The following is a 16216-nucleotide window of genomic DNA, read 5'->3' on the forward strand; positions in this document are numbered from 1 at the left end:
TGTTTTATTTCTTTGAAATTAACTGAGAGTTTCCTTGACTTATAAATGTAGCACTACCCTCTTGAGGGCCACTGTGTTCCTGGGTCCCCCTTAGCTTTGCACAGCCAGGCAACACACTTTTTTCCACACTTGCATCCACAATCAGTGAGAAGTCCATGAGCTTGTTTTGTTGTTTTATTAGGGGGAAATAACTTGGATAGGGTAATAGGATGCCCAACTTGAATAAAGCAATGCACAGGGACAACTTCCTTCCTATGTACAAAGAAAGATCCTGGACTGTTCTCCTCCCCAAATTAGGCTAGTTTCTATGGATAAGTAGCAAAAGCCCTTTATGGACTAAGAACTCTCAGGCCTCTTAGAAAGTTAGCACAGATTGTTGCAATCTACATGCAGAAGTATCTCCTCTCCCCTGTAGAACAGCTCCCAGCTCCACAGCCTGCAGACACTACCAGCCCTCCTGGCTGCTCTGAAGATCTTCCAGGACAAGGATAAAGAGTTAAGTACAGCACCGTCCTTTGAATGCTTGCTACATGTGAAAGTCTTTCCTCTTATGAATCCCTGGGTGTGCTGATGTACTCACTCTGTCCTCCTTGCTCCCACTGCTCCCAGGCAAGAAACCTGTTCAAACTGATGCTGAATGGATCTTCCTGAGCCAGCCTGAGCTCAGCCTGGAGGCAAAGGCCCCTCTAGACCTAGGGGACCCCGTCAAGGCCACCGACAGCCTCCTCAGCACTGCTCTCCCATATTTATGGGCTAGTCTTACCACACTACTGGGGCCTCCTAGCCTAGGATTGGTCATACTCCCATAAATATGCAAATTTAGGTCTCCACCCTTTCTGCCCACTGGCTTCTGGAAGCTTCTATAGGCCTCCAGGTCCAGATGGAGGCGATAGAGTCCCAACCTGCTAAGTCTCCTAGCCTGACCTGCAGTAACCCAACCTAATTGCAGACTCACACAAGTACCATGAGTCATACCATAATAAATTTACCTACATTAACAATAGTAGCACACTAGAGGGTGCTACATACAGTACTGTGCAAACTTTATAGGCAGGTGTGAAATAATGCTGTAAAGTAAGAATTCTTTCAAAAATGTATATTTGAATTGTTTATTTTTATTAATTTACAAAATGCAAAGTGAGCAAACAAAAGAAAAATCTATATCAACTCAATATTTGGTGTTCCTACCCTGTATCCTCAATGCTGAGAATTACAGGTAGATATTTATCATGTCATACCATCAGGGAGGCATGTGATTGGCCCCAAATCTATTCTGCAGCAGGACAATGACCCCAAACATACAGCCAATGTCAATAAGAACTATCTTCAGTGTAAAGAAGAATAAGGAGTCCTGGAAGTGATGGTTTGACCTCACAGAGCCCTAATCTCAACATCATGGAGTCTGTCTGGGCAGAGGCTTGAAGCTTGTGGGCCCTGATGCAAAAGTTGACCTGGGGCTCCCTACTACCCGCTGCTTCCACCACACGCCAAGTTACTCCAGGTGTAAAGAGTTATTTCAGATCTTTATTTACATAATGAGAGGGTAATTATCCACTTCAATACTGGGCAATTTCACCCCCTTCCTGCCCAGGCCAGTTTTCAGCTTTCGTGTTTTGAATGACATTTGCACAGTTATGCAACACTGTACCAAAATGTCATGCAAATAGAGCTTTCTTTTGGTGGTATTGTTCACCACTGGGTTTTTTTATTCTTTGCTAAACAAATTAAAAAGGACCAAAGGGACACAACTCACCACCGAATGTCACGCTGCATGCCCCGAGGGGTGCGCATGCGCAGCAAGAATGGGAGAATATCATATGACATCCTCCCAGAATGGGAGCGGTCCCTCCCAGCCGTCATTCAACAATTGGCCAGGTGGGAACCAGTTAAAAAGATTTTGGGGAAACTGTCAACATTTTGAGATATCGCTCCAATTCTTTTGCACACCCTCTAGCAGGGGTAGGCAATCTTTGAGAGGTGGAGATCTATCTTAACAACATGAAAGAGATCAAAGTTCAATGGGGTTCAGCGGCTTTTTTTTTTTTTTTTAAAGAAATAAACTAGCAAGGCCTAACTAAATAGTAAGGAAAACATAGAAAAACATAATGTCACTGTAAAAACATAAACTTAGCTTTCCTTAGTAGTAGGGCAGTGGATGGAGTAAGCCAGAAGAGCAGTGGATCGTGTCAGACAGTAAAGCAGTGGATGGTGTTAGTAGAGCAGTGGATGGTGTCAGTAGGGCAGTGAATGGTGTCAGTAAAGCAGAGGATGGTGTCAGTAGGGCAGTGGATGGTGTCATTAAGGTAGTGGACGGTGTCAGTAAGGCAGTAAACGGTGTCAGTAAGGCAGTAAACGGTGTCAGTAGTTTTTTATTTTTGTTATTTGATTTTTTATTATTTTTTACCATTTTGGTTTTTTTTTTTACAATTTAATTTTTTACTATTTTTTACAATTTTTAGCAGGCCTATTGGGGGACTTTGGTGAAGTATCAGGGGTCTAAACAGACCTCTGATGTCTCACTTTTGAGTAAGAAGAAGATTGAGTACACAGTCCTCAACCCCCATCTCTGCAGCCTTGGCTGCACAGATAAATGAATAGGAAGCACTCTGAGACATCCTGTTCATTCACAAACTAAAGCATAGGAAACAGTTTACTCTGCCTCAGTTATGAGTGAACATAGTGAGTGATGGGTACAGATCACTCAGTGTGTTCATTCAGTAAAGGAAGGGGATGGTAAATATAACATATTTACCAGCCCCCCCCCCACTCTCCATCCTGAAATAATCCTTCACAGCAGCTGGTGGGAGGGGGCAGGGGAGCATACGGGGGCCTGGGGGCAGCAGAACTAAGAGTAACCCAGACAGGAGGGATGGCGGTGGTGTCATATGCAGGAACTGATCATCACTTTCCGTCTTCCTCCTGCAGCTGCTGAATGTCAGGGAGAGGGAGAAGAGGAGAAGCTGGCTTTCAGCGGTTGAAGGAGGAAGATGGGGGGCTTAGGTTCTTCTATATGCCACCCCTCCTGTCTGGGTGTAAAACCAAATGTGTCAGGGAGGCTGCTTTGAGCATGGGTGAGGTCGTCATTGCGACCCCTTACACTGGGGTAGTGTTGGGGTCCCTTCTTGTCACACAGTGGTCCTCCTGCTGCCTGCACACTACAAGTCCCAGCATGTCCAGGACTCACATCCCCTCCCCCTTACTGGCTTCTGTCACTCACCCACACATGGGATGTCCCCAGTACCGGGGAAGTCCGGGAAGTCTCATTCCCTTAATGTTAATGTTTGGGAGTCCCCCAGTCCTAAGTCCTGGACTGTAGGGTGCTCTCAGTCCCTCCACATCCCTCCTCCTCCTCCCATAATTTTCTCTCACCTACTCCCACTTGATCCATCTCAAGCTGAAGAGCATATACCCCTGGCTGGGGCTGCTCCATGACTGAATGTGGATCAGACGGGCAACATAAGAAGAGGGAGGTGAGGGGAGAGTCTGAGATTACATGAAGAGACTTGAGGTAGCCTACATCCACAAGACTGCTATATACTGCTGATAAGAAAAGGTATTTAGCAGTTTCTATTTACAAAAATGATTACATTTCCATGTTGTGTGTATTGTGGGAGACCAGATATAGTGAATTCAGGGTCCTGGGTTTAGTAACACTTTAATGGCTTGAACAACCTATGAAATATCTTCAATTAAAGTGACTGTAAAAGTAATTTTTTAAAAATAAAAACCATGGTATTCTTACCTGCTCTGTGCAATGGTTTTGCACATACCATCCCCGATCCTCCTCTTCTCGGGTCCCCCTGCTGTCACTCCTGGATCCTCCTCTCACCGAGTGAACCCCATAGCAAGTCGCTTGCTCGCTCCTGAGCCCTGCTCTGTGTGTCCCTCCTCATTGGCTGTGATTGACAGCAGTGGCTCCTGCTACTGTCTCTGAGCCTATAAGGAGTGACAGAGCCGAGAGAGCCACTGTTCTCTCTCATGTACTCTCTCTCTCTCTCTCTCTCCCCCCCTCTCTCTCTCTCTCTCCCTCTCTCTCTCTCTCTCTCTCTCTCTCTCTGGACCAAGATCGTGTTCAGGTAAGTATAGGGACAGGGAGTGGGGTATCTGCACTGAGAAGGTTTTATACTTTTATGCAGAGAATGCACTAGAACAAGCCCTGTTGAATGGGACTAACTACTACTAGGTACAGTATAGATACAGACAGCAGTGCAAGCTTGATATATGTTGTACCCATCCCAGCACCATCTGAATGCCTACTTTAAAGAGTAATTCTTTTTCTGATTAAAAAAAGCAATCCCCTCTGGGTGACCAATGTACAATGCAAGGAGTTTAACAAACTTTGTTGCAGATTTCTACCTGTTTCTGATAGAAAGAAAAACACTATTTAAGCTCAGACTGATTCTGAATGAGTCTGATTCAGTATACTCATCTGGTACACTCTCAGTGTTCTGGTGGGAAAAGTTTCAGTGTCTGCCTCCCTTTAGAAGTATTTAACCCTTAGGGAGTACCTCATCAAAAATGAAATTACAATTGCAGAGGATGCCTAAAATTAGACTTTTAGTACAGATTTCTGTGAAAATCAGTGAGCCAATCACAGAAGCAGGAAATTACATTCCTTGGCTCATTCTGTACACCAACAGTATACAGAACACCTCCAGGTTGTGATATTGAATTCAATTTAGGAGAAAACTACAGCAGATAGGCAATTTTTATTAACATTATATTACAATATAGCTTTTGTAGCAATTGCCATATTATTGTTTTCATTTTTTTTTCATGAAAGTGGAGTTACTCTTTAAGCCTTATTTTAAGGTCTGAAAAAGAAAGAAGTATGGAAAGAAAAAAATGCTATTAGAAATAATAAATACACAGTGAATATACGATGCTACTGCTGGCAAACTATAAATTAAAGCGATACTAAAAGTTCATATATATTTTTTTACTTTTTAAAAATGTTTGTTATTTTTTTTAAATAACAAACATGTTATACTTATACAGTGGTTTTGCACAGAGCAGCCCTGATCCTCCTCTTCACGGGTCCCCCGCAGGCTCTCCTGGCCCCTCCTTTCTGTTGGGTGCCCCCATAGCAAGCAGCTTGCTATGAGGGCACCTGCTGCTCCGTGTGTCCATTCACACAAGGAGCCACGGCTTGCACTCCCCCCCTCATTGGCTGAGTGGCTGTGATTGACAGCAGTAGGAGCCAATGGCTCCCACTTGCTGTCTCAGCCAATGAGGAAGCAGACACCTGGGACAGCCAAGGCTGATGTGCACATCATTGGAGCTCAGATATGTACTGAGGGTACTGGGGGCACTGTTGCACACAGAAGGTTTTTTACCTTGCATAGAATGCATAAAGGTAAAAAACCGTGAGCATTTACAACCACTTTAAATAATGATTTTGCAATGATTGACCATAATCAACAGATTTAGTATGATTCATGATTTTTTAAAATAGTTATAGATTGTATCAGGAGTTGTTATATGTTTTTTCTATGTCAGACATATTGAAGGTACCCAGTAGGTAGTAAGGTTAGGGGCCCAGTGAAGTAGGTAGCACTGGCTGTGTATATGCCTGCTGAAGTTGCACACAATGAATTTTCACACAGGTTTCAGATATAATAAATATTGCACTACTCCAGCTACTAAAAATCATTACAGCTGACTTTGTACTTCCATCAATGTTCATGTGTTGGAATCAGTGACGTATGTTGACTTAGTAAAAATGAACTTGTTTTTAGCAAGACTTTTTCACTGCTGTGTTTGTTTTCTTTGTTTTCTCAGAAGTTAGGCAATTAGCTTCAACAAACTTTTGCAAGAGAGTTTCTATTTATTAAAGCTAAAATTAAAATATATTAAAAGTTATAGTGCAAAGAGTGTCACAGAATCCATCCAGTTGGTCTTTCTAAAATGCATTAAATGATAACTAAACCAAAGAGCAAAATTTTAATATCTTGATAGCTGTACTACCTTTCAGTTTCAAGCTAAAAACATTTCTAGCAAGTGCAGAAAAAACAACCCTTGGCAAAAAGTATGAAATCACAACTCTTGGAAAATGTTCATTCAATTGTTTAATTGTGTAGAAAAAAAAACAACTTTCAGCTTGGGTGATAACCCTGGTTCCCTCCTTGGATACAGTGGACATATAAGCATAGCCACCCAGTACAGCAGGGACTTGGTAACCAGTCGGGGGCCACAATGAAATTAAATTTCAGAATTTCAAATGTTTTATTTTGAATAGCATAATGAACATTTTCCTCCTGCAGCTGCTGAATGCCAGTGGGAGGGAGAGGAGGAGAAGCCGGGTTTCAGTGGCTGCAGGAGAAAAATGGAGAGGATCGGTTTCTGTATATGCCCCTGCTGCCCTTCCTGTCCAAGTGCAAAATAGAATGTGACAGGGAGGCCGCACGGGCCCCCTGGAGCATGGGGCGGGGTCGCCATTGTGACTCCTGATGCTACCCCAGTGGTTGGGGGGTGTGGTAAAAACATGTCTTGACTATGGTGTTTTACAGCCCCCAAACCAATGTAGAGTAAATGAGCCCTTACTGTCCTGAGCCCCCTATGAGGCTGATTTCACAGTGATGCGCTGCTTTCACACTGATTCGTGGGTGTAGCGCAATGCACCTATGGCTTCCTGCGGGTTAGCTGCAATTTGCCACGGACTTCTATTATATCTTGCGAGTGTGGGGCACTTTCAGAGAGCGCACCAAACAGGGTGTAATAGAAGTGTATGGCTCAATGCAGTTACAGAGGAAGCATCGGCTTATGCGGCTCCTGCTCCCTCCACAGATGCCAGCTTCCTCTGCTGCTGGTGCCAACTCAATGCATTGTGATGCTCTGGGATGGCAAGTTGGCAAGCCCAGATCAAAATCAACAGGATGCCGACTCCAGGCATGCACTTGTCTGGTTTGAGGTCGTGGGCCAAATCAGTGGCCTGTGAGTCATGGGTTGAGCACCCCTGCAGTACAGGAAGTGTGTTGTTCACAGCCTGAAAAAAGTATCTAATGCAAGCACCTCATCTAAAGACTACTACACTACAATGTATTCACTTTTTTTTTTTTGGGGGGGGGGTTAGATATACTTTAAATAATAATAATAATAAACTTATAATAAAAAACTTTATTTTATATAGCGCCTTTAAAGGTAGCTTCTTTAAAGCGGTTTACAAAGAAAACACAAGAAATACACAGAATAAAACAAAGAAAAAAAAGGGACAATTATGTGAAAGTTTGTCTAAAGAAAAAAGTTTTTAGATTTGATTTGATAGAGTTTCGAGAATATGACTCTCTGGTGTTCTTTGGAAGTGAATTCCAGAGTTTTGGAGCATAGCAGGAGAAGCCTCTGTTTCCTGTCGAATGTAGGTGAGTAGGGGGGAAACACACAGAAGATCAGAATTTGAGGAGTGGAGGTTACGAGGGGAGGAGAAGGTTGATAAAAGTCAGACAGATAATGGGGTGCCAAGCCATAAAGAGCCTTATAGGTGAGCAAGAGGGTTTTAACATCTATGCGAAACCTGATGGGTAACCAGTGCAAAGACACCAGGATAGGGGTAATATGGACATTTGTACCAGACCTAGTGAGGATTCTGTACATATTGAGTATTTTATACATATTGTAGTCGATTAATAGTAGATTTAGATGCAAAGTAAATGTATGATGGTTTTGTATATATTTGCTTTTTGATCTATACTAAAATTACTATTACATGTATTATCTATTTATTACATTCATCTTTTAGATAGCTAAACATGAACTATTGCAGTATGAATATTATATATTCTTATTCCCGCCATAAGGTAGAGCTTTAAATGACTTTTTACATGCTTTTCGATTTTTATCATCTCCCATTGCCTGTTTACAGAACTCAATAGCTCAAACTGAAATGTACACATACCATTGAATAAGTAAGAGAAGCTACTCACTCAGCTCTTTCCCTCCTCTCTTTAAATGGCTACATCTAAGGTTTTAGACTAGGAACACACAGGACATTGCGAACAGGGATGCTGGTTTAGAATTGCCACACGTGTCTCACATCTTGCTACATTTAAAATTCTTCTTACAGGTTTAGTCTTTTCACTATCACTGTCGTCAACCACCCCACAAGTGAAACTAACCTTTTTTTTTTACTTTAGTTGCCATAGATCAGCTGTGTAGCTTATCTGCGTCTTGCAGTATTACAAGGCTAGTTTCTGCAAGATTATTCTATTACCTGAAGTTCCAAAGACATGTGGGGTTGTTCTGTTGCATGTACAGTAGTTTCAGAGACATGTAGTCTTTTGCTGCTTGACTGTTGCATTGGTTTGTCAGATTTAGGCATGTCCTGAAACCCCTACTAATTGATATAGCAGCTTCTCTGCTTGCCCCAGCCATGAATGGCACTTTAGAATCCCTGTCAGTACTTCATATGGTACTTCCAGAATCTCCTCCAGAACCTCCAAAGTTCTCTGAAGCAACCCTGGACAGGTCTGCTGAACAAAAGGTCTTTTCAGCTCCAGCCCTTGAAGGCTGTGTTTCCTCACTACCTACACCTTCTTACAAAGAGCTATAATACATATTTGTGATATTGCTTGACTGTTATTGACCCAGTTTGATCAGACTACTCTATAGTTTGCTGCTTGCCTTGTTCTCTGACTGAAACTAACTACTTTGTTGAGTGTGGCCTGCCTTGACCCTTTCCTGGACCTCACTATTCCCTTTTCCATCCTTTAGAGTACAATGTCCATACCATGGAATTGCTGTCCTCATGAATCCTTTGGTGGTGCGATCCTAAGGGGCCGTGACCTGGTACCAACCTGTAATAAAGAGTTCTGGGGGCCCAAAGGGCTCCAGGCCATTTTCATTATCATGATCCCTGGTAAAGACCAGCTGGTGTTTAGACTGTGTGCCTCAGGCAAGCCTGTGCCACATGCCAGGGAATATTAAACTAACATTAGTGTTCTTCCCACCATCATTTCTATCAGCCATCACACAGTGCCATCTTCTGCTTAAGACCAACTGACTCATATCAAAACCACTGTTGCAAAAGAACACCCTAACCACTGACCAGTCTGTCTGAAATATTTTTCTGCTCTGCCACTGATGTAAGCTACATCTGTCAACAGGAAACATAGGTCAAAAGCAATACAACTACTTCTTTCTGTAGCCTTTTAGCTGGTTTGGGGTTTTCTCAAGAACAACAATTTTAATCCCACGACTTCAGAAAACATGAAAAAATGATCTCTTTCTTCACCCACCAAAATATTTTGAAAATTGAATACAACAGCAAACTGCAAGGTGCTGTGGCGAGTGATGGCATACATAACACCGTTTAGTAGGCTGCTATAATTTGTTTTGCTGTTGCATTTAGGTAATGATGTTAATATGTTTAGCTGCACTGTCTACTGCTTAATGGATGGTGGGCAACTCTGTGTTGCCACAGCAACCCTCCTGAAATAAAGTCGGGAACCTCTTGAGGGCCATAAGCTGGGTTTCAACACATTACCAGAACATGGTGGAAGCAAAAAACTAGTTACAATAAACAAACAAAATGTACCTTGCCGCAATGAAGAGAACAGTTCAGTAAGTTCTTACTCAAGGAGGACTGTGGAAAGCTGCAGTGATATAATACAAGGCATGTAACCTTCATCTGTACTATATGATTGCTTTATTCAATGTTGAAGGATTATCTGATTTTTATGTAATATAATATAGACATTATTGGTACTAGCTGACAAAAAAATACCTTTTTGCTTATGGCAGTTTTTAATTTAAATTGTAGAGGACTATATATGAGCAAATATATTGTTATATACAGATATTTATTTATCGCTCTGAATTATTAAGGGTGTTTTCTACAAAGAAAGATTACTTATTTGCTCTTGCTATACTCTTGTTAGTTTTCATTTTTGTATGCAAGGCTTAACTGTGATTTGATCTTCCTCTATATTCTTTTAAAAAAACACATACAATATTTTTTTAGATTTCTTTATTGAGATATAACAATGGTTTTATGATTTATACCATCAAGGTCTTTGGTGGAAAAATCTATACAAATGTAACAGGAGTCATATTTACATAGGTGGTAAGGTTGAATAAAGACATTAGTGCATCCAGTTCAACCTGAGTACCTGTGTGTATGTGTTTATGTCACTGCCATTTTCCATATTTTAGAAGCACAGCTAAAAGTTTTTTTAATTCATCTTCACTCCCCGCTGACACCACCAACTGTGGGAGGGAGTTCCACATCCTTACCACCCTAACCGTAAAAGAACCCTTTTCACAGTTTAAGATTGAACCACCTCTTGTCCAACTTCATTGTGTGGCCCTGTGTCCTCTTTAGAGACTTTAGGCTAAATAGTTTTCTTCCAATGCCACCATTTTAAGGTGTTTATATTGTGATTATGTCCCTTCCTAAGTGCCTCTTCTCCAGGAAAAATAAGTTTAATATTTGCAGTCATAACTGTGGTCCTCCAGCCCCCTTGTTAGCTTTGTTGTCCTTCTCTGGACTCTCTCCAGTCCAAGCTCATCCTTCCTGTTGAAATAGCTGACCTAGAAAGAGCATAGAAATAATTCCTTTGCAAAGTGAACAGCCTATTTGCCTTTAGTACCGGGTTTGAAGAGTGCAGGCCACTTAAGTGGTTTGGTAACCAGTCATGGGCTACAATGAAATGGTTCCGAATTTAGAATTTTTATCTTTTTTTTTATTAACTAGACCACCATTAATCCCAATCTTGTGCTCAGGCATGACTAGCCAAAACATCTCTGAGCCAGTGTTTCCCAAAACAAGGACTGTGGGCAATCTAAACAAAAATAAAAAAAAAACAGCCCAGGGACGCACATGCTCTAGTACTAAAATAAACTTTAGTAAGAAAAGATAAATTGACTTATAATGCTCTCACATGCTCTTGAAATGACACCAAGTTGATCACACAATTATGAGAATCCACCTTCAGAACCTCTGTATGGATGCCACTTGATGTAACAAATCGGCTAAAGGCTCCTCTTCCTGTGTCTCTGTGTGTTAGGAAGAAAAGGGAAAAGTGGGAAGATAGCTGCAATAGCAGTTTGTGTATGACGGCCGACGGGATTATAAAGGACCAGCAATCATTCAGTAGGAGGCTATGTGGGTTGTCATAGGTTTGAGGTCATGGGCCACATCAACAGACCACAGATTGAGCATGTCTGCTTTAGTAAATCCACCCCACTGACTTGGAACAGGTGTTCATACTGTAAAGTAAAAGAAAAATCAGACATCAATATTTGAATACTTGTTCCAGGCAAGTACAAAGTACTCAAGCAAGTGGGTAAAAAAAACAGCCAGGAAACTAGCAATTGCAGAATATGTAACAATGAAAGCATCCTTTCCCAAAAATGGTCTCCATTAAGGCTTTATGTACATGAGCAGCCCCTAAACTTGAGTTTAGGAGCTTTTGGCATTTTTTTGCCAAAGCTCCTAAACTCAACTCCATTAAAGCCTAGGTGTCCATGTACACATAGGCTTTCAGCAGAGTTTAGGAGCTGCCGTGTTTAGGTGAGGTTAAACCTCCCTCTCCTGAACGTGGAAGAATCACATTCAGGATAGGAACGTTTTGACCACTGACCATGGGAAACGCAAAACATGGCAAAACTGGGGCAAAAATGCAGTTGCCAAGGTTCTGCTGCGTTTTGCGGTTTTCTGCGGCCAGCAGTCAGGGTATGCTCATGTACATGAAGCCTAAGGCTAGCTGCTCACTTACACAAGCACGTTTTAATGCATGTATTTTGGGCTTACCCATTACTAATAGACCCTGAACCCATATCAACACATAATACAACACATCAAAAAAATGTGCATTAAGTGTAGTTCACACAGTTGTAAATTAACGCTCTGGGAATAGAGAATTTTGATTTATAGCTTACCTTGAAGCAAAGAGCATGCTCTTCTGTAAATATTTCACGCTTTAACATTGTTTTAATTCTCCTTCTTTATGTTTTTACAGCTAATAGATTTTCGGGAAGTGGTGTCTCATTTGTTGGGACTGAATGTAAATGATTTAGCGCTACCAGATTATGAAATTATTAAAAGGCTTGAAGGACTGGTCCATTCCCGCCATCATCATGTCGTTTCCTGTGCATGAGAAGATATTGATATCACACGATGGAAAGATATATTTTCATAGTTCTAATTTACATTTTGCAGCTGAAAATCTGATTTAATTTCATAAACTGTTTTGCCAAATTTACTTCAAGAGCATATTTTTTTTATTGAAAAAAATTAGATCATGTTAGGTTTGAATGCTATATAGTATTAAATAATGCCAACATTTTGGGTTTTGCGTTTAGGTTTTAACTATGATAACATAGAATAGCTAATGACTGCTTGTAACTTATAGACAGATGCTCATACAATAAATAATGCTTTATTAATGAAAGTAAGTAGTACTGAAAAGGAGAGTCCACTCAACTAATATTCCACTCTCCTCATTGGTTCACTGACTGTGATTGACAGCCAATGGCTCCCGTTGCTGTCTCAGCCAATGAGCAGAGGGAGTCCTGAGACAGCCGAGGCTCTCATGCACATTGCTGGATCAACAGGGGGCTCGGGTAAGTATTAGGGGAGACTTTGGTGGGAGCAGCACACAGAATGTTTTTTACCTAAAGGCAGAAAAAACCTTCTACCTTTAGAACCACTTTAAAGTAGAATTAAAGCAGAACCACTGTCAGCTTTTTTTCCATTTGTGCTCCAAAAGGGGGATTTTCCTTCACTTCCTGTTCCATAGACAAATCAGGAATCGATAGGAAAACACTCTAAAGAGTTATTAGAGTCACCACAGCTAGTATCCCTCTTGGAAGATTTCTACTCCTTCTATTGCTGTTATGTTGACATCCCAAAAATTGTGAAAAAAAATTGTGACTTTGTTCTATATTTATGCTCAGTGATAACGGAAAATGGGAAAAATTGAGAGGGCGATTCTTTGTAATTAGGGCACAGATAAAAATAAAAACCTGACCAGTGTTCTAATCCCTCTTGACTCTATGCAAGACTTAAAAAAACGTTTTACTTTTGGTTATGCTATAATTATTTTTTTGTAGTGCTGCCTGAGAGTGCAATCCATCCTGCCCAAATCTTAATTCTAAAAGCTATCCTGACTCTAACAATAAATATCCTTGCCTCTGTATTCTAACCTCACTCAGCGCCAGGAGCCTCTGGGAACAAATCCTAACAGTGTTGGTATAAAAACTTACTTTGATGATTCTACAACTACTACTTTGCCAAGGGGCTGCAAAATGTTAATTTCCCAATCGAACAAAAATGAGAACTCTGCTAGGAGGTGGTACTGCAGTTTGGTTTTCCAGTGGCTGCAGTGTTATGTATTTGGAGCCAGCAACATTGCTGGAGTGAACACAGTCCTATAACCCTTGGGAAATATAATGGTGTTTCAAGTCACTATCATCCACCCATGACTGATATATTTGTTATGTCTGACTTGAGACTTTGACATGGTACTTTGCTCTCATTTTGAAGTGAATAGTAAAGTTCGACCTGCAGTGATTATGTAGAAAGGTTAAACTTAAAGACCAACGTCCTCTAAACTGCTTCCTGTGGGCAAGTGGATGCATACCCCTCTATCGAAATCATTGTGCAACGACCCAGTGTCATACATCTTGCAGTGAGGGGCTGAGCAGTCCTACAATCTCATCTCCCAATCTTTTTTTTTGTACCTTCATTACTTATTTCAGACACTTATTTGAAACTACAGGCATGTTTCCCTACAAGAACTTTATTACATGTTGTAAGTACAAGAGTCAAGTAGAACAAAGCTAAGAACAAAGATAAAACATCAGTTTAAAATAGCTCACCAAAGTCATAGAATGCTTTTGCTTCCAGAACTCTTTTTCTCAGGAACAATATGGACATTTTATACATAAAAATATTAGTATTCATTAAGGACATGTCAGAACTTTAGTTCTGAGAAAATAATCAATATACAATTTATGAAGACAGTCGGGGATCTGGAATTAAAGAGATTTCCTACTAATTTTCTTTACTTGTGATAAATTGAAGAAGAAATAAAAAGCAATAATGTGCAAAAATATATATTTATTAATAACAAAAAAATCAGTGCAAAATGGTAATGAAATATAATAGGTGATGATAAATAATAAACAATTCAAAATAACAGTACAATGATCAAATCCAAAATAATGGTTAGAAATTTAAATCAGCAATTATTTTTTTAATATTAATGAATTAGAATCAACTGCCTAGAAATGCAGTCAAGGAAACTTTCAGTAACTCAGCAGCATGTGACAACAGCTATGCAAATTGACCACATGATCTCTGTGCAACCAGATATTCAAAGTTCAATGTGTACCTTGGCATGAATTGATTTAGAATACCATACACAGGCCAATCCAATAAACTTAGAATCTATCGGAGGTCAAGATCAACTGTTCCACTAAGTTGTCTACTTTGTCACATATATGCCCAGCTAAACCATTGAATATAAGCTAAAATTAGCTTCAGGGATATTTAAAATAAAATATTTCCCCAAGAGAGTTGAAATGAAATTAATTTATACTCCTGTGCTAACCATAACCGTTTTCAGACTAAACAGTTTAGCTAGAAATATAAGGCGAATACCAATTATCTGAAGAAAAATGAAAGTTATAGTTACCAATATGGATTCTATGGTGTCAAATGATATCAACTTTCCTTCAGCTCACTTTAGGGTGTGTCTGTGTCCATCTGTTATCCCATGTCTCTTGTCTTGTCTTGTGATGTGATGTGCTAATTTTTATCCCCCCAAAAACCTAGGTGGGCAAAGCTTATCTCGCCTAGTCATGCCCTCACACTGGGTGTCATTTTCTTTACGAAATGATCCCAATTACCTGAAGGGGGCAGTATAGGATTAAGAATGATTTGGGATTTTTCTGACACCCCTTCTGAGTCATGTCAAAAGTTGACCTTTAACCCTGGCTCTCTAAATTAAGAGATAACTGTTCTTCTGACAGGGTTGGTTTAGACAGATTGGAACCCGTGTCACTTAAAATAATGTATTACCTAAGTGATTCTGGAGAAAAAAAAATTACTTATATATCTAACAAACATTTGTTGAGATATAATACTGAGGTTTCTTATTATCGCACATTTTCTGTAGCATAAACTTAATTAATTATAATGTTAAAAACGTAATATCCATAATATACACCAATGTGTATTTATTGTTAAAACCAATTAATATAGATAAAATATATATGTATATGGAATAGAATATAGTAATATAAAACCTGAACTACTTAAGTAAGGAAGTATTCACTTCATTCAATACTAATGATAATACAATTGACATTTTTGGTTAAAATATTTCTGTCAAATAATAATAACACCATATGCAATGTAAAGTTTAATATGCGCTCTTTTTCCAGAGGTTCATGGAGAAAAAAAAAATATTGTGAACAGTTCTTTTGTCCTTTGTTCAATCCTGACATGATCTCGTCCATTAATCTTACAACTTTGTATGATGCCTAGTCTTTATCTTGCAGCTGTCTGTTACAACCATACCCCCCAAATTTATAACCTGGGAACATAAGCTGTAGCAACTTTGGAATCTTTGTTGAGAAACCTTATATACTGATAGAATATACAGAACAAAATGGCTTCCAGCATGCTCATGTAGACATTATCAGTTCAGGCCTTCTGGTTTAATTCTGTGAACCCAGAAGAGTTTCGACAGAAATAAAATCTATTTTCATGGAACCCAATAATGATACCACCACAACTCAGCTTTATTACCTTTAACAAAGTAGTGATTGAACAAAAGGAACAATAAAGGATTTCCAGCTTTGGTTTCTTTAGAGTTGTATGTGCAATCGGATTTGTAGCTTTATATAATGTCTTATAAAATGTAATTGTGACAAGTCAATTTTTTTCAAATAAAAATTCAACATTTAAAACAGAATGAATGTTTCATTGTAGCAGAATATGTATCATACGTACCTTTGCAATATAAATGTAGTCATATAACTTAAGAGAAATAAAGGTGGTCTTGAAAAGATTTACGATATACGAAATATGAAGATAGCATTGTAACTTGTATATTATGTGTTTGAATAAATCCAGTATAACTGGATATGAGGTATAATTTGAGAACACTTCGGCATCAGGCATGTTCAGTAATTCATTAAGAATAGTAGAATTGAAGGAGTATGCAAATAGGCGAAAATCATGTTGTTTTTGCACCTTTCAGTGTCTAAATGT

At 39.7% G+C, this 16216-nt stretch overlaps 1 protein-coding gene across 1 annotated transcript in view; it reads left to right on the top strand.

The window, feature by feature from the left end:
* Positions 1-15917, top strand: part of CCDC170 (coiled-coil domain containing 170) — a 116249-nt gene extending 100332 nt beyond the window's left edge. The window contains exon 13 of the mRNA XM_089694283.1: positions 11955-15917. Within this exon, the coding sequence (XP_089550409.1) occupies positions 11955-12092 (138 nt within the window). The 3' untranslated portion in view covers positions 12093-15917. The remainder of the gene's footprint in view (positions 1-11954) is intronic.
* Positions 15918-16216: the final 299 nt, after the last annotated feature.

This window comes from Staurois parvus, unplaced genomic scaffold (assembly GCF_062004578.1).
Source record: "Staurois parvus isolate SC_StPar_1 unplaced genomic scaffold, SC_StPar_1.0 ptg000657l, whole genome shotgun sequence".
Classification (NCBI taxonomy): Eukaryota; Metazoa; Chordata; class Amphibia; order Anura; family Ranidae; genus Staurois; species Staurois parvus.